The 15,426-nt window shown below is 50.4% G+C and overlaps 1 protein-coding gene across 3 annotated transcripts in view; it reads left to right on the forward strand.

The window, feature by feature from the left end:
- The first annotated feature begins 1,645 nt into the window (after positions 1-1,645).
- The window catches only part of CPEB1 (cytoplasmic polyadenylation element binding protein 1), a 35,256-nt gene continuing 21,475 nt past the window's right edge, over positions 1,646-15,426 (forward strand). For 2 of the 3 annotated variants that reach the window (XM_010005911.1, XM_010005912.1), the window contains exons 1-2: positions 1,646-1,817; positions 11,522-11,710. In XM_010005911.1, the coding sequence (XP_010004213.1) occupies positions 1,742-1,817; positions 11,522-11,710 (265 nt within the window). In that variant the 5' untranslated portion in view covers positions 1,646-1,741. Of the gene's footprint in view, positions 1,818-11,518; positions 11,711-15,426 lie in introns of all 3 variants that reach the window. The other variant, XM_010005913.1, reaches the window with a different exon arrangement.

Consider the following 15,426-nt stretch of genomic DNA (forward strand, 5'->3'; position numbering starts at 1 on the left):
CTGCTGCTTCCAGGACAGGGCTTTTCTTTGCTTTTTAGCTAAATGGGGGTGAGTGCGTGGAGATAACTATCGGCTCATGGCAACAAAACTGCTCTTATCAGCAGGGTTGAGAGGGGCGGAAATGCAAGTCCCGTACTTGGGCTGAGCCAAAGCTCCTGTCCCTGTCAACCTCGGTTTAGACCTTCGGCTGCCACAGGCCGCGTGTTGGAAAGATCAGGGCGGGGTCACTTGAAAATAAAGCCAGCTCGGCACTTGGGACTTGCCAGTGGGTGAAGTAAGGGGGAGAAATGTGGAAGAAGTCAGGCCAAAAATCTTGTAGGAACGCATCCAAAAGGGAGATGTATTAAATGTCTCCTGGACAAGGACAATGGCCCCATTTAGAGCTAGAGGCTTCTGTGTGTCTTGGAGTAGCAGAAGCTTAGTTGCTTCCTTGCTGCAATTCCATTCTTTGAGTTTGGCTCTTAACTCGATTTGCTTAATGGCAAGAATTCTGCTCTGGAGGCCAAGACTGGTGAGGTTGTGCCTTCCTGCTCTTCTCTTCCTTCTCTTCTCAATGTGTCTTAATTGATAGCGGTACCATTTGCTCAGCATGTTCAGGATCAGAGTTCTGCTGTAGTGGCTTTTGGGTGGCAGGAAAACTTGCCCTGGGTCCAGAAATACTGGTTAGAGATTAAGTTTAGCAACTTCTAGATCGGCAGAGATTTGAATGTTGTGCAGCTGCACCATAACAAGCCGAGGAGAAAAAATGGCTTGTAAGCAAGAGCTGGAGGAAGCTGCTGCCCTTACTGGTTCTCTGGACCAGCACCAGGAGGCAGGAGGGGTTTGCTTTTTTTTTTTTTTTGCAGAAGCAGCTTCACAAGAAGTGGCTTGTGTGGGATGGTCCCAAAATCTTGATGCTGGTGGACTGGTGCCTGTGGGGGGTCATGCTAAAGCAGAGCTGGTTTGGGGTAACCTTTGTGGTCAGGAGCTGCTACCTATATGGAAGGACAGGATTTGGTTCCCTGCCTTGTCAAGGATTTGGCCTCCAGTGTCACCTCAGGATCTGGGGCAATGTTTCATTAGCTGGGCAGTCATGTTTTTCTCTGCAAGCCTGTTTGCTGAAGCAGTTGTGTGGCTGCCAACTTCAGCTGTTCCACGATGTTGTTCAGAGCTCCCAAATGTGGGTGGTGAAGTGAGCCTTGCTCCTTCTACTACATGCAGGAGGAGCTGCTGTGGTTTCTCATGGTGGCTGCCTTGGTCATGAGTCCACCTGGTCCCCTAGTGTCAGGAGGCTGATTCTGGGGAGAAGGCACATGCCCCTGTCAACCAGCTTTCTGCTTCAGTGACATGGTGTGCTGGAGAGAAGTCCTGTTAATCACCACACTAGTCTGGGTGCTGTGGCCCCTAGTCTAAAGCTCATCCCAGCCATGGTGAGCTGGTACCTGTGACTGGGATGGTCCTGGTCTGATGTGCTGTGCTGACAAATTGCTGATCTGTTTCCTTAACTGTTTCTTTAATGCTAAGAATTGTTATTGAGTGTTGCTAAGACCTGCAGTTAAAGGTAATGAGGTTGGAGGCAATCCAGAGTTTCTACACTGTGTTGAAAACTGGGTGGTGAGTACTAGCCTGCTTGATGATAATGCTTGTTCTTTTTTAGCAGAAAGAAGATACTGGGAGGAGCATAAAGGACTGCTGGGATAGCCCAGATGCCCCTGCACTTTCCACCTGCAGCAATGCAGATATATTCCGCCGAATAAATGCCATGTTGGACAACTCTTTGGATTTCAGTGGAGTCTGCACCACACCTGTCACAAAAAGCAAACGTGACATCCTCCCAGGTGATGCCTTTGGCTGGGTTTGAGGCCAACTTGAGGGGCTGGGCTGGGGAATGGGGGAGTTGCCTGGAGGGACCTAGCATGTGCTGGTGAGCAGAGAGCTGCTTGGAGTCAGGGTTAATGCTGTCTTGTTACTGGGGGGCTTCATTTGTGTGCCTGAAATGGATAAACCCAGTGTTCCCTGGCAGTGTGGAGATCCCTGGGAGGTGTGGCTTATGTTCCCTGGGATGTCCTGGATCATCATGTGGGCAGTATATAAGCTCTCATTGCCTGACCTGCCAATTTCTGGTATAGATAGTTCCAGCAGAGTCCTTGACAGTCTGCTTCTCCTGGAGGCAGGATTAACCTGTTAGTGGTTCATATGGCTGATCTGCTGCATACATTTAAAATGTGAGAGAGTTTTGAATAAATGCTTGCTACAGGTCAGTGAATCAAGTGTTTGAGAGCACACCAAAGCAGTTCATGTAGGTGAAGAGTGTCTTGCAAAGCAAACTTGGGATTATCAAATCAGTGCTGCAAGTTTTGCTTCCTTCAGGCTGAGGGAACTGGGCGTATTCTTCTGTCTTGCACTTGATCCACCTCAAAACAGAAGGCTCAGTGCCAAAGCAAAGAGTGTTGGGTCCAGCCTTATTTTTATGATAAGTGAAGGACGTGCTTTTGTCCCTCTACAGTATGCATGATCTGCCAGTAAATGTACCTGCCCAGTGCCTGATGTTGCTCTTGCCAGCAAACTTCTGTGCAGCAGCATGTGTGCCAAGGATTTGTGCACTTGAAAGAAATTGCTGTTGCTCCTCCAGCCTCCAAATTAAAGGTTCAATAAACACTTTGACCATTATTGGAAATAAACCCACACTCTGGACTTTTTCCAAAACAAAAAGGGGAAAGTAAAGAGAAGAATCTCACCAGCTGGTGACCATGCAGGCTGCAGTAGGCAGCTTTCTTTGCAGTCACTTGGAGACAGAATTGCCTTGTGCTCATGGATAAGCTGATGAGTTTTAATCAAATGGATGTAAAAAAAAAAGCTGCAAACAGGTGTCTGGGCATCCTGTGGGTCTGTTTGAAGCTTGTGCAGTACAACTTTGTTATGGACTGGCTAAATGACTGCTACCAGATGACTTCCAGTGCAGCTTAATCTCTTGGGTATTTGAAGGGCTTAGCACCGTGGACCAGGGGCTGATCTGGCCATGTGATCCTGTGCTGGCGCTGCAGAAATGCCAGAGGAAGGGAATTGTTCGCTTGGCAGTGCGGATCTATGGCCAGCATTGCTTGAAACGTGCCTAGTAAAGCAGTATTGGAGGATATGCTGGCTACTCCTGAGCAGTTGCGTAGTGAATATTAACTAATTCAGGTCAGTGATGTGGTTAGTGGTGCATTTTGAGAGTTTTGCTGTTGTACTGAGCTGCTTAGACACTTTTTGTCCCTTGGCATCGTGGTAGTGTTGTATCTGATCTTGGTGTCCTCAAAGCATAAGGGAGACAAGTATTTTCCTTGTTGTCCTTACAACTGAGTTAATGAAAAGAGTTGTTTCTAGCTGCTGTGTTGAAATCTTAGCTTTAGCCCTTCGTATTCAGTTTATAAATTAAAATGGGAATGTTTCCTGAATTTAGGCTTACTTGCTAAAGTTAACCCAGTTGATGGAAGAACTGTCACTGCCTACTAGAGCAGGTTCATCCTGTAAAGTTGTGGGTTAGTTCTGGTTTTAGGTCTGAGCTTAGTGCTGGTGCATCAATTTTAGTTTGCAGTACTGTCTTCTGGACTTCTAAAGCTCTTCTCTGAGGGACTGGGGTATTCACCTGACAATGAAATGAGCATTCTTGCTGACCTGCCTGCACATCTCTGCTTAGTTGGTCAGTTACTAGGGTATTTCTTCTGCCCAGAGCAGAGAGTCTGGCATGGAGCGGCTGAGAGGTGGTGCCTTGATGGGAGATTGAGTGAATTTCCCTTCAGGGATGTTAAACTTCCTGTGTTTCAGTCTGTTACCAAGTATCTTCTATGGAAGGGTGGGACTTGCGTGTAAAAAGGGAGGCTTCCTCTAGCAAACACTCTTTGCTGCAGGGCAACCAATGTTGCAGCTTTTGGGACATTCTAAGCAGCTTTTCTTGTTCCTGATGTAGCAGTTGAGGCCAGTCTCAACTGGCTGCTGGCACAGGCACTTGTCAAGTGTGGGGGCTCTTCTCAGCACCGGGTAACCTGCAGGAGGCTTTTAGCTTCTATCCAACCCCTTGTGCAGTGGCACAAACACTTGGGATGGAAAGAGGCTTGCTCACTTTCAGAGGATGCTGGGCACTGAGGTGGGACTAGAAAGTGGCTGCCTTGGGTGCCCTCTCTGTTTAGGCTAGTGGAAATCTGGGATCTCTTTCAGAAGGTGCCTCTGGGCTGTGCAGGAGACTGATACAGAGAACAGCCTGAGCTTCTCTGGCCAGGGCAGCAGTTATCAGCCATAAAGATGTGGATGAGTCAGCATCTGCCAGTGCCTTGGCACTTGAGACTTTTTAGTCTGCTTTGTGGTCCCAACCTTGCTTTGTTAGTGTCAGTCAGGACCTGTTGGCATGTAATGAGGGCCTGAGAGCAGCAGTTTTGCATGCTTCCTTCCTTGGATCAGAAATGGGCATGAGCTGCTCCTGTTGTTTAACGTGTTGCTAATGAGCATCTTCTCCATAAAAAAGCTTGCACTGTGAGGTGGTGAATCCCAGAATAGCTACAACCCACAAATGGGGAGGTGCTTCAGCCCTTTGACCTGGCCTAGGTTGTGGTAGTCTCTTGTAGAAATTCAGACCTTGAGCTGTAAGGCTGAGCAGCTGATTGCTAAAATTCAGAATATAATGCTGCTAACTGCCTGCTGGGCTAGTGGCCTAAAGCCTGAAGCAGGCTGGTGGAGCTGTTTGCTGTGCCTTTGAGTGAAGGAAGAAGACAGTGCTCTGTAGGATCAGTCTTGCCTCCAGTGAGCCTGGCTTCTGGATAGGTGACCAACAGAGTAGAGACCACCTTAATCTCATATGGTGTCTTCTCATTGCTACAATATACTTGCTTCTGAAGAATTAATGACCCTCAAGGAGCTTTTACTTGGAGAAGGAATAATTTGAGCATGATCACCAAACTCATAGCTTGGGCAGTCTTAATGAGCCTGGAGGTTCACCCTGCATGTAGTAGCTGTAGGAAGTGAAAGGACTGTCTTTACAATTTAAACTTCTGGTGGGAGAGCCTTGTGAAGAGATTTTCTTCCCGCAGGGGCAATACTTGTACTTTAATCTATTCATGGTCCCTCAAGCTTTTCAGTTGTCTTCCTCAGGTCAAACTAAATTTATCCTGGATTGGACTTGTGTGTAAGAAGCCCCTTTGCAGCATTAAGAGGATTACACGTGGTAAAGGGATGGCAGAAGTTCATGACCTTTCACTAATGCTATTGGAGAGACACGTGTGGAGACACCTTTCTGTGTGTGAGGAGCTGCTCAGCAAGGGAGTGCTGAGAAGAGATCAGCACAGCAGCTGTCTGAGCAATGTGAGGGAACCAGCTTGTTCAGCAGTCTTGGGGCTGACACAGTTGGAGAGTTATCCAGATCCCAGCAGAGCTGCATGGCAGGCGGGACTGCTGCTGGAGATTTAGTTTGCCATACCTAATGTTAAATCTCTGTAGAGATCAGTTTGCAGTTAATGATAATCCTTGGTGAACTTAGCCTTGTCACAAGGCTCTGAGTCGTCAGGCCTGGCCTGGCCACACTGGTGGTTCCTGGGACTTGTTCCAGGAGTCCCTCCAGCTTGGGCTCAGCTCAGCCCAAACCAAAGAGTACAGTGCAGTGCTGTGGTGAGAGCTGCAATTGTAGAACCTGTCTGGTAGCTTTTGGGACAGGATTGTGTGGTGCTCCAACCACCTGCTGTTCAGGCTGACTCAGTCTTCTCTAAAGAAAGGCAGAACTTCAGCAAGGTTGTATAGAGCAGACATCAACCTTTAGTGGCATTTACTGTTGTGGTCGAGATAGGGGAGAGAATGTGGCCTTGATGGAGGCAGGAGTGAATATCTCAGCTGCTTCCAGCACTGCTGGAACACACATAGCTTATCTGTCCTTGAGGAACTGCTTCACAGGGTTTGTGGTTCTCACAAAATTTAAAGCTGATCTGCATGTTCATAACTGGCCTGAACGAGAATGTGAGTGGAGGCAGTTTAAGGCAGCAGGTGGTTTGTTTGCCAGGCTTTAAAGCTGGGCCTTGCTGGGTGGAAAGTGCTGCTACCAGATTTGTTTAAAACAACCTAATCCAGATTGAGAAATCATCCTGTTCTGTAGGCACAACTTTGAGCTTAGTACAGAAGAACAGGGAGTAAAGCTCTATCTTCTCCCTTGGCATGCACCTTTACTCGGTGGACTGGCTTCAACTGAAGGCAATGCTGGCTTAAAACAAACGGATTTAAAAGGATTGCAGGTGGGTACCCCAGTGTCCCAGAGGCATTGATTTCCCTTTCATTAAGCTCTGCTCATTTAACGGAGACAAAGCAGCCATTATTTTGTTGGAAGTTGACAGTTCATTGTGAGAAGAAATGGGAGATGCTGAAATGACTTCCTGTGGATGGGAGTGGCTTCAGGTGCCAAGTTCAGTGTAAAGGCTGTTAGTTGTGGCCCATCAGGTCCTGATGATTCTCAGTGGCTGCTTCGTTTAAGGAAAACTGAAGGACAAATGCAAACCCAGACTTGCTGATGACTAAATTGGCTTCCTGTTTGTTCTCAATTGCAGTCAATTAATGACCCATCACTTGTTTAGCCACCCAAAAGTCATCTCTGGTGGTATAATGTAAATTCCTCTGCTTTTGACTGTCCTGCAGCCATGGCAGACAGCACGGGATGCAGCTGACCTGATGTGTGGGGTCTTGGATGAGGGACAAAATGTTATAAGATGCAGAGCCACAAAATGTAGTGTAGGTGCCTGGAGTGTGTTGAGCAGCAGCTCACCTGGAGCTGGCAGCTAAGAACCATTCTGCTTGCCCCAAATAAATATCCACCTGGTACCCATGACCAGAACAGTGCAATTCAATGCCTGTGCCCTGGGAGAGGCACACCTACTGCCTTTGGTTTTGGCTTTTGTGTTTCAAGTGACACATTAATAGGTCTTTGCCTACATGGGCCCAATGCTTTTCTGTGCTGGAAAAGGGCCCTAGTAAATGGGTTTCTTCATTAGATCTGCAAATGGCAGCAGATCACCGTGAGTGTTCTGCAGAGGATCTTGGCCTAGAGCTTGTTGGTCTCTGCAGTGGTCACAAGCTGGATAGTGTTGCTGAAGATCCAGCCTGTTTCCTGCCTGACACAGCATGCTCTGGTGCAGTAATCTTGGGGCAATCTCTTGTTCTTTGGAGAAACAGAGCAGCAAGGCTAGTTGAAGTGCCCTCTTAGTTTTTTAGGTAGTTGTTCAAGTGTTTGTGGTTAGGGGAATAAGGCAGACTCCATCTGGCTGTGAAACAGGGCATGCAGCAGCAAATGTCTCTCCACTTGAGGAATTTTTCAGATTACAGGGAAGATGTTTAGTTGTGTAGCAGGAAAACCTTTTGTAACTAGTAGGTTTATTCCTAACAAGAGCTTTCCTAAGCTCCTGATGATCCCAGTATACCTTAGTGATACAATTGGCTCATCCTCTAAAAGCTTTCACTAGAGATTTGTTTGTCATGTGTGCAAAACATACTTGAGAAGCTTAATTTGCAGGGATGCAATTCCTAGCCTTTACAAGTGGTGGTGTAGAGAGGTGTGGAAGGTAAAACAGCTTCTGTGGGGAGCTGCCTTTCCACTTGTGATCTGAAGGCTGCAGAAGTGCTGGCCTTGCCTCTTCTGGATTTGGAAGTTCAGCCTTGGGCAGAGCAAGGTTGCTGTGCACAGAAGTGAATCTGGCTCTGTCAGTGAGCAGACCTTACAGCTGAGTTGTTCTTATCCTGCTTGTACCCTTGGGGGCCTTGTTTGTGGAGAGGTTTCCTCCATGCTCAGGTTCTGCTTGACATCAGCATGTGGGAGCAGAGGGAGACCTCCATGGCCACAGAGGTGGTAGGAGTGGGACCTAGATTGTTTGGTTCATGTTTGCTTAACCATTGTGTTGCCTTCCTTCTCCGGGTTTTCTCAGTTTTCAAGCTGAAACCCATTTGCTGGATTTTTACTTGGCTTTGCAAGCTGCCTGGGGATGGAAGATTTGAACATATGAATGTGCTTCTGCTGGAATGAAGCATTACATTTCCAGTCTAAGTCTGGCACCATGGGATGCTGCTGCCACAGGACAGGGGCTGAGGAAAGGGCCTGTCCCCATGCTGCCTTAACCCAGCTGCCACAAACTGCCTGTGGGTCACAGCTCCTGGTGTCAGTCCTTGTTTGACCTCTCCACTTAGGCTGTAATGTCCTAAATATTTTCCTGCTTCAAATGCCTGGTTGGTGCAGCTACACCACAAACCAGATATCAGGGGAATGAGCTAGGCTAAAACTTAACTCCTAGTGGCTCCCCAGCCCAGCTTCCTGTGTGGAAACTCATCTGCCTAAACTGGCGTGAGTGGGGAGAGCACTGGGGTGGGGACAAGTGGCTGGGGCTGTAGCTTGTGTAAAGCTGTCTGGGCTGGTAGAGCTTAACTGCAGGGTTAGAGCTGAACTGTGTGAAGAAGCCTTTGAAATGTCTTAAATGCAGTTTTCCACCTGGGTGGTAGTGTGGAAAGCTGTCCAGCCTGTGCTTTGCTGCACCCTGGCTCCAGGGATCTCCTGGACAGATAGGAGGATGTCATTCCAGGAGAGACGTCTGCTCAAACACCCACACCAGGAGCATTTTACTGAGGACTTGCTTCTCATGATGCAGTTGAAATCAAATCCAACCAGCTCAGGAGACCGGAGCTTGGTCTCTCCCAGACACTTGGGTATGAGCCCATTGCAGCACAGCTCCCTCTGCCAGAATGGTTGGCTTCCAGTGGCAACTCCAGGGAAGAATCCAGGTTGGAAAGACTCATGCTCATTTTTGGAGCTTGGAAAAGTCTGCAGTGAGGTATTTGGGCTGTGTCAGGTTGCAAAAGGAAATTATTTAATATTTGGTAGACATTTACTTATGAATAACTTGAGGTTATGACTCTTTAGACTGAAATTTTGTAGAAAATTAATTCTTCCTGCTGCAGCATCCTATTAGTTTTGCCTGCCATCAGCAGCTGATTGCTTTGTAACAAATTTCCAGGCTCTGAATTTGAAAATAACTATTCCAGAAATTCTATTTTTTAAGTTGGTGTTTTTCCTTGATGACCCATATCCATCTTTCAGCATGATTGGGAGTGTTAGAGGGGAAACAGGCCTGTGCTGCCTATTTGCTTTGGATGGGAAAAGGTCTAATTAAAAAATGCTGGTTATCTAAGCAAATTCTATGGTGTGCTTCAGCAGCTACACCCTTAACTGAATTGCAGGGAGCTGGTCTTTAATGTAGATTGAAGCCATCTGAGGGAAACATACCTTGAACTTGAATCTGTTTGGGTTCAATTAAACAAAACAGCTTATTTCCTGAAAAATGTAGATAGCCAGGGAACAGTGTGGCTGGATACTGAGGAGTGAGTGCTTCTCATCACTGATTAACTTGTTCTCCCTTTTCTGTTTTTCTTCAGTGGTGGGTTTCACCCAAGGTGTTGGATCTGGGTGGGATTAAAGTTCTGCTGTCTGTTGGTATTCTGTTTGTGTTGGTGCTTCCTAGAAGACTTTTCCTGGGATGGGAATTGGTGGGAATTAATGTTGAAGATGGCATAAAACCTAGCAAGATCATGGTCCCCAAAGGGTAGGTAGTTTCCTACTGCCAGGGATCCAGGCTAGAACAGAGCATTTGTGCATTTTCATAAATGCTGAAATGTTCCATATTCATATGGGCAAGTTATGGTTGCTGTGGGAACTGAGTTGTCTGAGCAATGTGCCTTTATGCTCTCCTCCCTGCAGCTGCCTTAGGAATGTCTTTAGGGCCTGTCCAAAACAAGCCATCTGAAAACTATACTGGGAGAACTAATGCAGTGAAATAACCTGGCTGAAGATGCAGTGTGATGCTTTCAGAGAAGCGTTTGCTGCTGTTCCAAGTGCTTGGTAGCAATGTGGCTGAATTGGTGCTGCAGCTTGTACTGGTGCTACTACAGGAGCAGAGAAGAACCCTGGTGGGTGCTCCCTGGGTGCAGTGCTGTGGAGGAGGCTGCAGCTGGGTAGAAGGAAGGTGGCACCTTGCCAGCAGGTGTCACCAGGACAGTGGTGCCACAGCCCCCTTGCCATGAGCTGGGAATGTTGGTGCCCCCCAGAGTGCCACGCGGGGGAGGTGTCACCGCTGGTGGTGGCGATGGCCTGCAGCTCGTGTGTGGTAGGTACCCAGCACCCAGCTGACAGAGGGGCCTTGCCTGAGCTTTGCTGGGTCGCAGGCAACTGAGTGGCACGGGATGTGGCCGTGGGTGTGGAAAAGGAGGCCAGGCATGCTGTCAGGTGCCTGGGGTGGCCGGAGCTGCACGTGAGGGATAACGTGACAGGCTGGAGTGACTGCGGCGCCCTGCTGAAGAGCGGCAGTGGTGTGTGCGAGGTGTACATCTGATGGCACAGTGGGAGGGTGTGGGGGCAGGGGGAGGAGGAGGAGACAGCTGCTGCTGCTTGGTAGCTGGCTTATAAATGCCCTCTGACTCAGATTTCGGGTAACACAGCCGAGCATCTTGTGGTTTCATCAACCCCCAGATCCCTGCATTAAACTGGAATTCTCAGACTATGAACCTGCTGCATTTCCTTAGGCTGTTGGCACAGGCTTAAACCGAGGCAAGAATCTGGCGTCTCCAGCACCGTAGGCTGTGAACACCCCGCAGGGGAGGGGAGGGTTGGGAAAAGGGGGGAGGACCAGGCGGGCGGAAGGTAAACAGGCCATGAAAAATTCCTGATGTGAAATGAGTCCTGCACTCTGGCCAGTCCCCATCTCCCTGTACCAGGGCCGTGTGCCCACATGAGCTGGACCCAGGATCAGGGGTGTCTCTCTGGGTAGCGGGAGCGGGGGTTGAAGGTTATCCTTGTTACTCAGTGGTAAACAATGCCGAGTCAGGGAGGCACAGTGGCCAAGTTGAACCAAATAGATTATGCTAGCAGAATTGCGAAGCTTTGCATCGGGCTCTAAATTTGAGCCAGCAGCTGGAGCCTGTCCAGGACTAAAGTGTTTTTGGGTTTTGTGGGTGGAGGGAGGCGGGGATAGGAGAGCTGGGTAGCACTAAAACTAACTGTCTGCTCTGTGGCTGCTGCTGCTGTCCTCGCTGCTGGGGGGATTGCTGCCTCGAGCCTGTCGTCTGCTGGTGCCCTGCTTTTGTGCTGCCTGCTTCCCTCGATTTCCTGGAGCTGCACCTCTCTTCCTGCCTGCTGTCTTGTCTTTTGGGGGAAATCTTACCCTTTCTTACCTTTATTTTGTAAGAGCTGATGCAGTTCTCTTGCATGGCTGAGTGACGTCACTGTCAGCACAGTAAGCATCATCAGCCTGGTCACATGCTGATCCAGTCAGTAATGCAGACGGGATAGGAAGGTGGAGGGGCTGGGGGGTGGGGGGCTGGTTTCTGGACATATGGTAGCCCTCCCTTTTGGGGTGCAACTGCTAGTTGCAGAAGCTGTGGCTTCGGAGCAGCACGAGACCTGGCTCGGGGCTTAATGCTTTGGAAAACTCCTTCTTTAAAAAGAAAAAAAGCAGCCCTGAACTCTCAAGCTTCTGTTTATTCTCAATCTGAGCAGACTTCCAGGACTCTGAAGAAGCAGTGGCAAGCAGGATGCTTTTCCCCACGTCCATGCAAGAGTCTTCCCGTGGCCTCCCAGACACCAACGATCTGTGCCTTGGCCTGCAGTCCCTCAACCTGACAGGGTGGGACAGACCCTGGAGCACCCAGGACTCTGACGCTGCAGCACAAACCAGCCCACAGTCCGGTGAGTCTGCTGACATGCAGCAACAGTTGTTGGGTTCCTTTTATTTTGTGGCCATTTTAAAGCGTTAGTGGAGCTGCTGCTTGTGTAACGGGGCTGGCAGTGGCTGACAGGGGCTTCTCGACCTCTAATGCTTGTATAATGTGGTGGGTGAGTTGGGGAGGCTGTGACTGCTTGTGCCACAGCCCCCTCTGCTCTGCTGCCAGTTCACTGCAGACAAGAAGTGCCCAGGCTTGTTTTGCTCGCTCCTGTAATGTTGGTGGAGAAACAACCTCGCTGAGGGGAGAAATCCTCTCCCGGTGTTGGGAGGGAGTGGGTGGGGGGTGTGGTGTCAGGAGGCTGAACTTCACTCCAGCAGTGGGAGAAATCCCCGGTGGCAGGTACCTCTGCAGGCAGGGAGGGGTATGCCTGCCTGCCCAGGGGACCCCCTACCTAACTACAAAAGTGCAGGCAGCACCCCTGTGCTCCAGCAGCCTTCCTGCCCAGCTCTGCCTGCAGGGTGTGGTAGGCGCAGCCAGCACCCAACTAACAACTTGAGGCAGCAGCTTGCTGGCTGGGAGACTCAGAGGGATCCTGCTCCACTCCCACCTTGTGCCACAGCCCCCTCTGCTCTGCTGCCAGTTCACTGCAGACAAGAAGTGCCCAGGCTTGTTTTGCTCGCTCCTGTAATGTTGGTGGAGAAACAACCTCGCTGAGGGGAGAAATCCTCTCCCGGTGTTGGGAGGGAGTGGGTGGGGGGTGTGGTGTCAGGAGGCTGAACTTCACTCCAGCAGTGGGAGAAATCCCCGGTGGCAGGTACCTCTGCAGGCAGGGAGGGGTATGCCTGCCTGCCCAGGGGACCCCCTACCTAACTACAAAAGTGCAGGCAGCACCCCTGTGCTCCAGCAGCCTTCCTGCCCAGCTCTGCCTGCAGGGTGTGGTAGGCGCAGCCAGCACCCAACTAACAACTTGAGGCAGCAGCTTGCTGGCTGGGAGACTCAGAGGGATCCTGCTCCACTCCCACGTTCAACTAGAAATAGCGAGTGCTCCTGGCAGTGGGCTGGAGATGCAGTGGAATGGCTTCTTGTGTTTAACTCTTTTGGTCCAGCACCAACCTATGTGATTGGCAGGGTATGGGCTTGCAGCCACGTGCTGCTCGCTGGCCTTGCCCTTCCCCCTCAATCCTCTCCAGGCTGGTTTTGCAGCTGGGATTGAATGGGGAGTTCTTGGGGTGCTGGGTGCTTCCCCCAGAGTGATGTGGGGCTCAGTTAACTCTTCCAGAGGCACCAGCCTTCTCTGTAAAAGCATAAGGAGAAAGGGCTGGTGTGTGCACAAACTTAATGCATCTCCTCAACTTGGTGACTGGGCAAGGAGGTAAAACAGGGAAGAGTTTGTTTTCCTGGCCTTTGTGGGCTGTAAAAAAATAGTTTCACAAACGGTGGTGTTCGTTCAAGTATCAGTCCATGGAAAGATCTAGTGCTTTGGCAGAGTTTGTGCAAGTTCAGCCTGGTTGCTACAGAAACTCATCCCTTTATAGCAGCGTGCTGCTGCTCTGTTAAAAGGGTAGTGCATCTCTGTGCAGGTTGGGATGACACAGGAGGCCCCAGGCGTGAAGTTGGTGCTGATGGGAATGTAGATATCTTCTGGGGTGGCCTGGTCAGTGTGATTTGCCCACATAGATGTTTGGGGGTGCAAGGAGATGCCGTCAACCACCTCTTCTATCCAGGGGATGCTGCCCTTTGGACAGAGCTTCTGGGACACAGCCCTGGATGCTGCTGCATGGATTGTGTCAAAAAAAATCAATCACTTGTGGGGTAGTGGAGTTTGAAACAACTTAGTACAGCTCACTTGAGCTTCTGCATCTCATTTGTGCAAGACTTAGCAGCGTGCAGGCTTGTGGGTGGGCCCTGGCACAGGCACCTGGGGTCTGCTTGCAGTCAGGCTGCAGTACCTTTATGAAGCCTTGCTCTGCTCCAGCACATGGTTCCTGTGGGCTTTCCCTAATGAGTCAAGGAATAGACACAGGTCTGTCCTTCTTCTGGTGCCAGCTGAAACATTAAAGGAGGAGGGAGAAACCAAAGTTACTAGCATGCAGGGGCCTTAGAGCTGTGTGTAGGGCCCTGTATGGTTGTTAGCAGACTGTGGGGCACTGACCCTGCCTTGCAGGATCATTAATGTGAAGAGCACACCTACAGCAGGCAGCATCCAGGCTGAGGGTGCTGCTGCCAGCAACCACAGCCCTGGATGCACAGTGGTGCTGCAGAACCAGGGCTGTCACACCAGGTGGCTGCTCTGTGTGGATGCCCCAGCCTCAGCTGATCTGATCTCTCCAGGGCTCTCCTGGCCACCTTCCTGCCAGACTCTCTGGGGTGCTGGGGCAGGGCTGGGGCCGTGGGCAGCCTTTGTACCTTGCAGGCTAGGCTGCAGGGATCGTGGTGGGGGCAGCTCACTGTCAGGGGTGGAGGGGTTTGTGTTTCAGGAGGGAGATTGATTTGGCAATACTGTGAAAGTGCTCTGGTGACCTCTCTGCTCACAGAGGCTGGATCTGGTGTCAGGTGCCCCTGCTGCCTGCAGTGCATCCTGCCACAGCTCCTGTCTGCTGCAGAGGCCTGGGAAGAGTGCTGAGAAGGATTCAACCCTGGGCACTGCCCTGGGCCTGGTGATCTGCACCTGATGGCTGATTGTTAGAATTTATGGTGACAGCTGGTGGTACCTAGTACTGTCTGGATAGGCCTGGGTCCTCACTTCTCACTCCTGCTGTTCCCTTAGGTACACAAGGGGGCATGACTGGGATGTCAAACATGCCCAAATGTTGTGCTGCTTCCAGAGAGGAGCTTCTGGGGATAGGCCTGTGTAGCTGGAGGGTGTTGTGGTCTTGAGATCACATTCTCCCTCTCAATCCCACCTTCATTTCCCAAGTGAGCAACACCTGGGCTGGGAGTGCTCCTCAGCCTGGGCTGCTGTTCCTCTCCTGCTCTGAGAGCTGTGGGGATGGTGTGTGCTGACTGGAGAAGTGGACAGTTGGTATCTGTGCACAGCTGTTGTAGTGTTTCAATCTGCCCACACCTCCCACATCTCCAGAGCCTCATCTTTATCTCCTTCATGAGGGCCCTGGAGTGGCAATGTGGAACTCCTTGGGAGGGGAGGGAGATCTTGTAGTTCAGGAGCATGTTCTGAAAAGACTGTGAAAGACACTCCAGATGGCAGAGGAGTCCTTCTCTGTCTGAAAGCTTTACATCCTGGAGGAGCCAGCAGATGCCGATGCTTCCAGGTAGCCTAGCTGTGCTGTTGTGGAAGGAGGGATGACATGAAGAGGATGCTGTTGTGTGGGGGTTGTGCTGAGGTCTGGGAGGCTGCAGCTGGCCTAGCTCCAAGGGCTGGGGTCTCCACAAGGGTGTCCTGAGAGCAGATGAGGCTGCATCATGCTGGGCTGTCTCTAGGGGCCAGGGAGGAACAGTGCTGCCAAGCAGAGCTGTTGTGCCACTGGCACCCAAGCGTTCAGAAGGTTCCAGCAGTGACTCAGCTGCACAGACCCACAGGGTGGTGGCTGGAAGGGTGGAAATGCAAAAAAAAACCCCAACAAACAAGCCCTCACAATCAGGCTAAAAATATTGCTGATGTGGTCCCCTGCAGTGCCTGTGCTTGAGTACTGATGAGCTGGGACTTCCTCTCCTGTCCCTGCTAGTGCAGAGCTCTCAGCCTGAGAAGGACCTTTGGCTGCAAACCCTTCTGGTGTCACC

The sequence above is a fragment of the Chaetura pelagica genome, unplaced genomic scaffold, assembly GCF_000747805.2.
Source record: "Chaetura pelagica isolate M959 unplaced genomic scaffold, ChaPel_1.0 scaffold369, whole genome shotgun sequence".
Lineage (NCBI taxonomy): Eukaryota > Metazoa > Chordata > Aves > Apodiformes > Apodidae > Chaetura > Chaetura pelagica.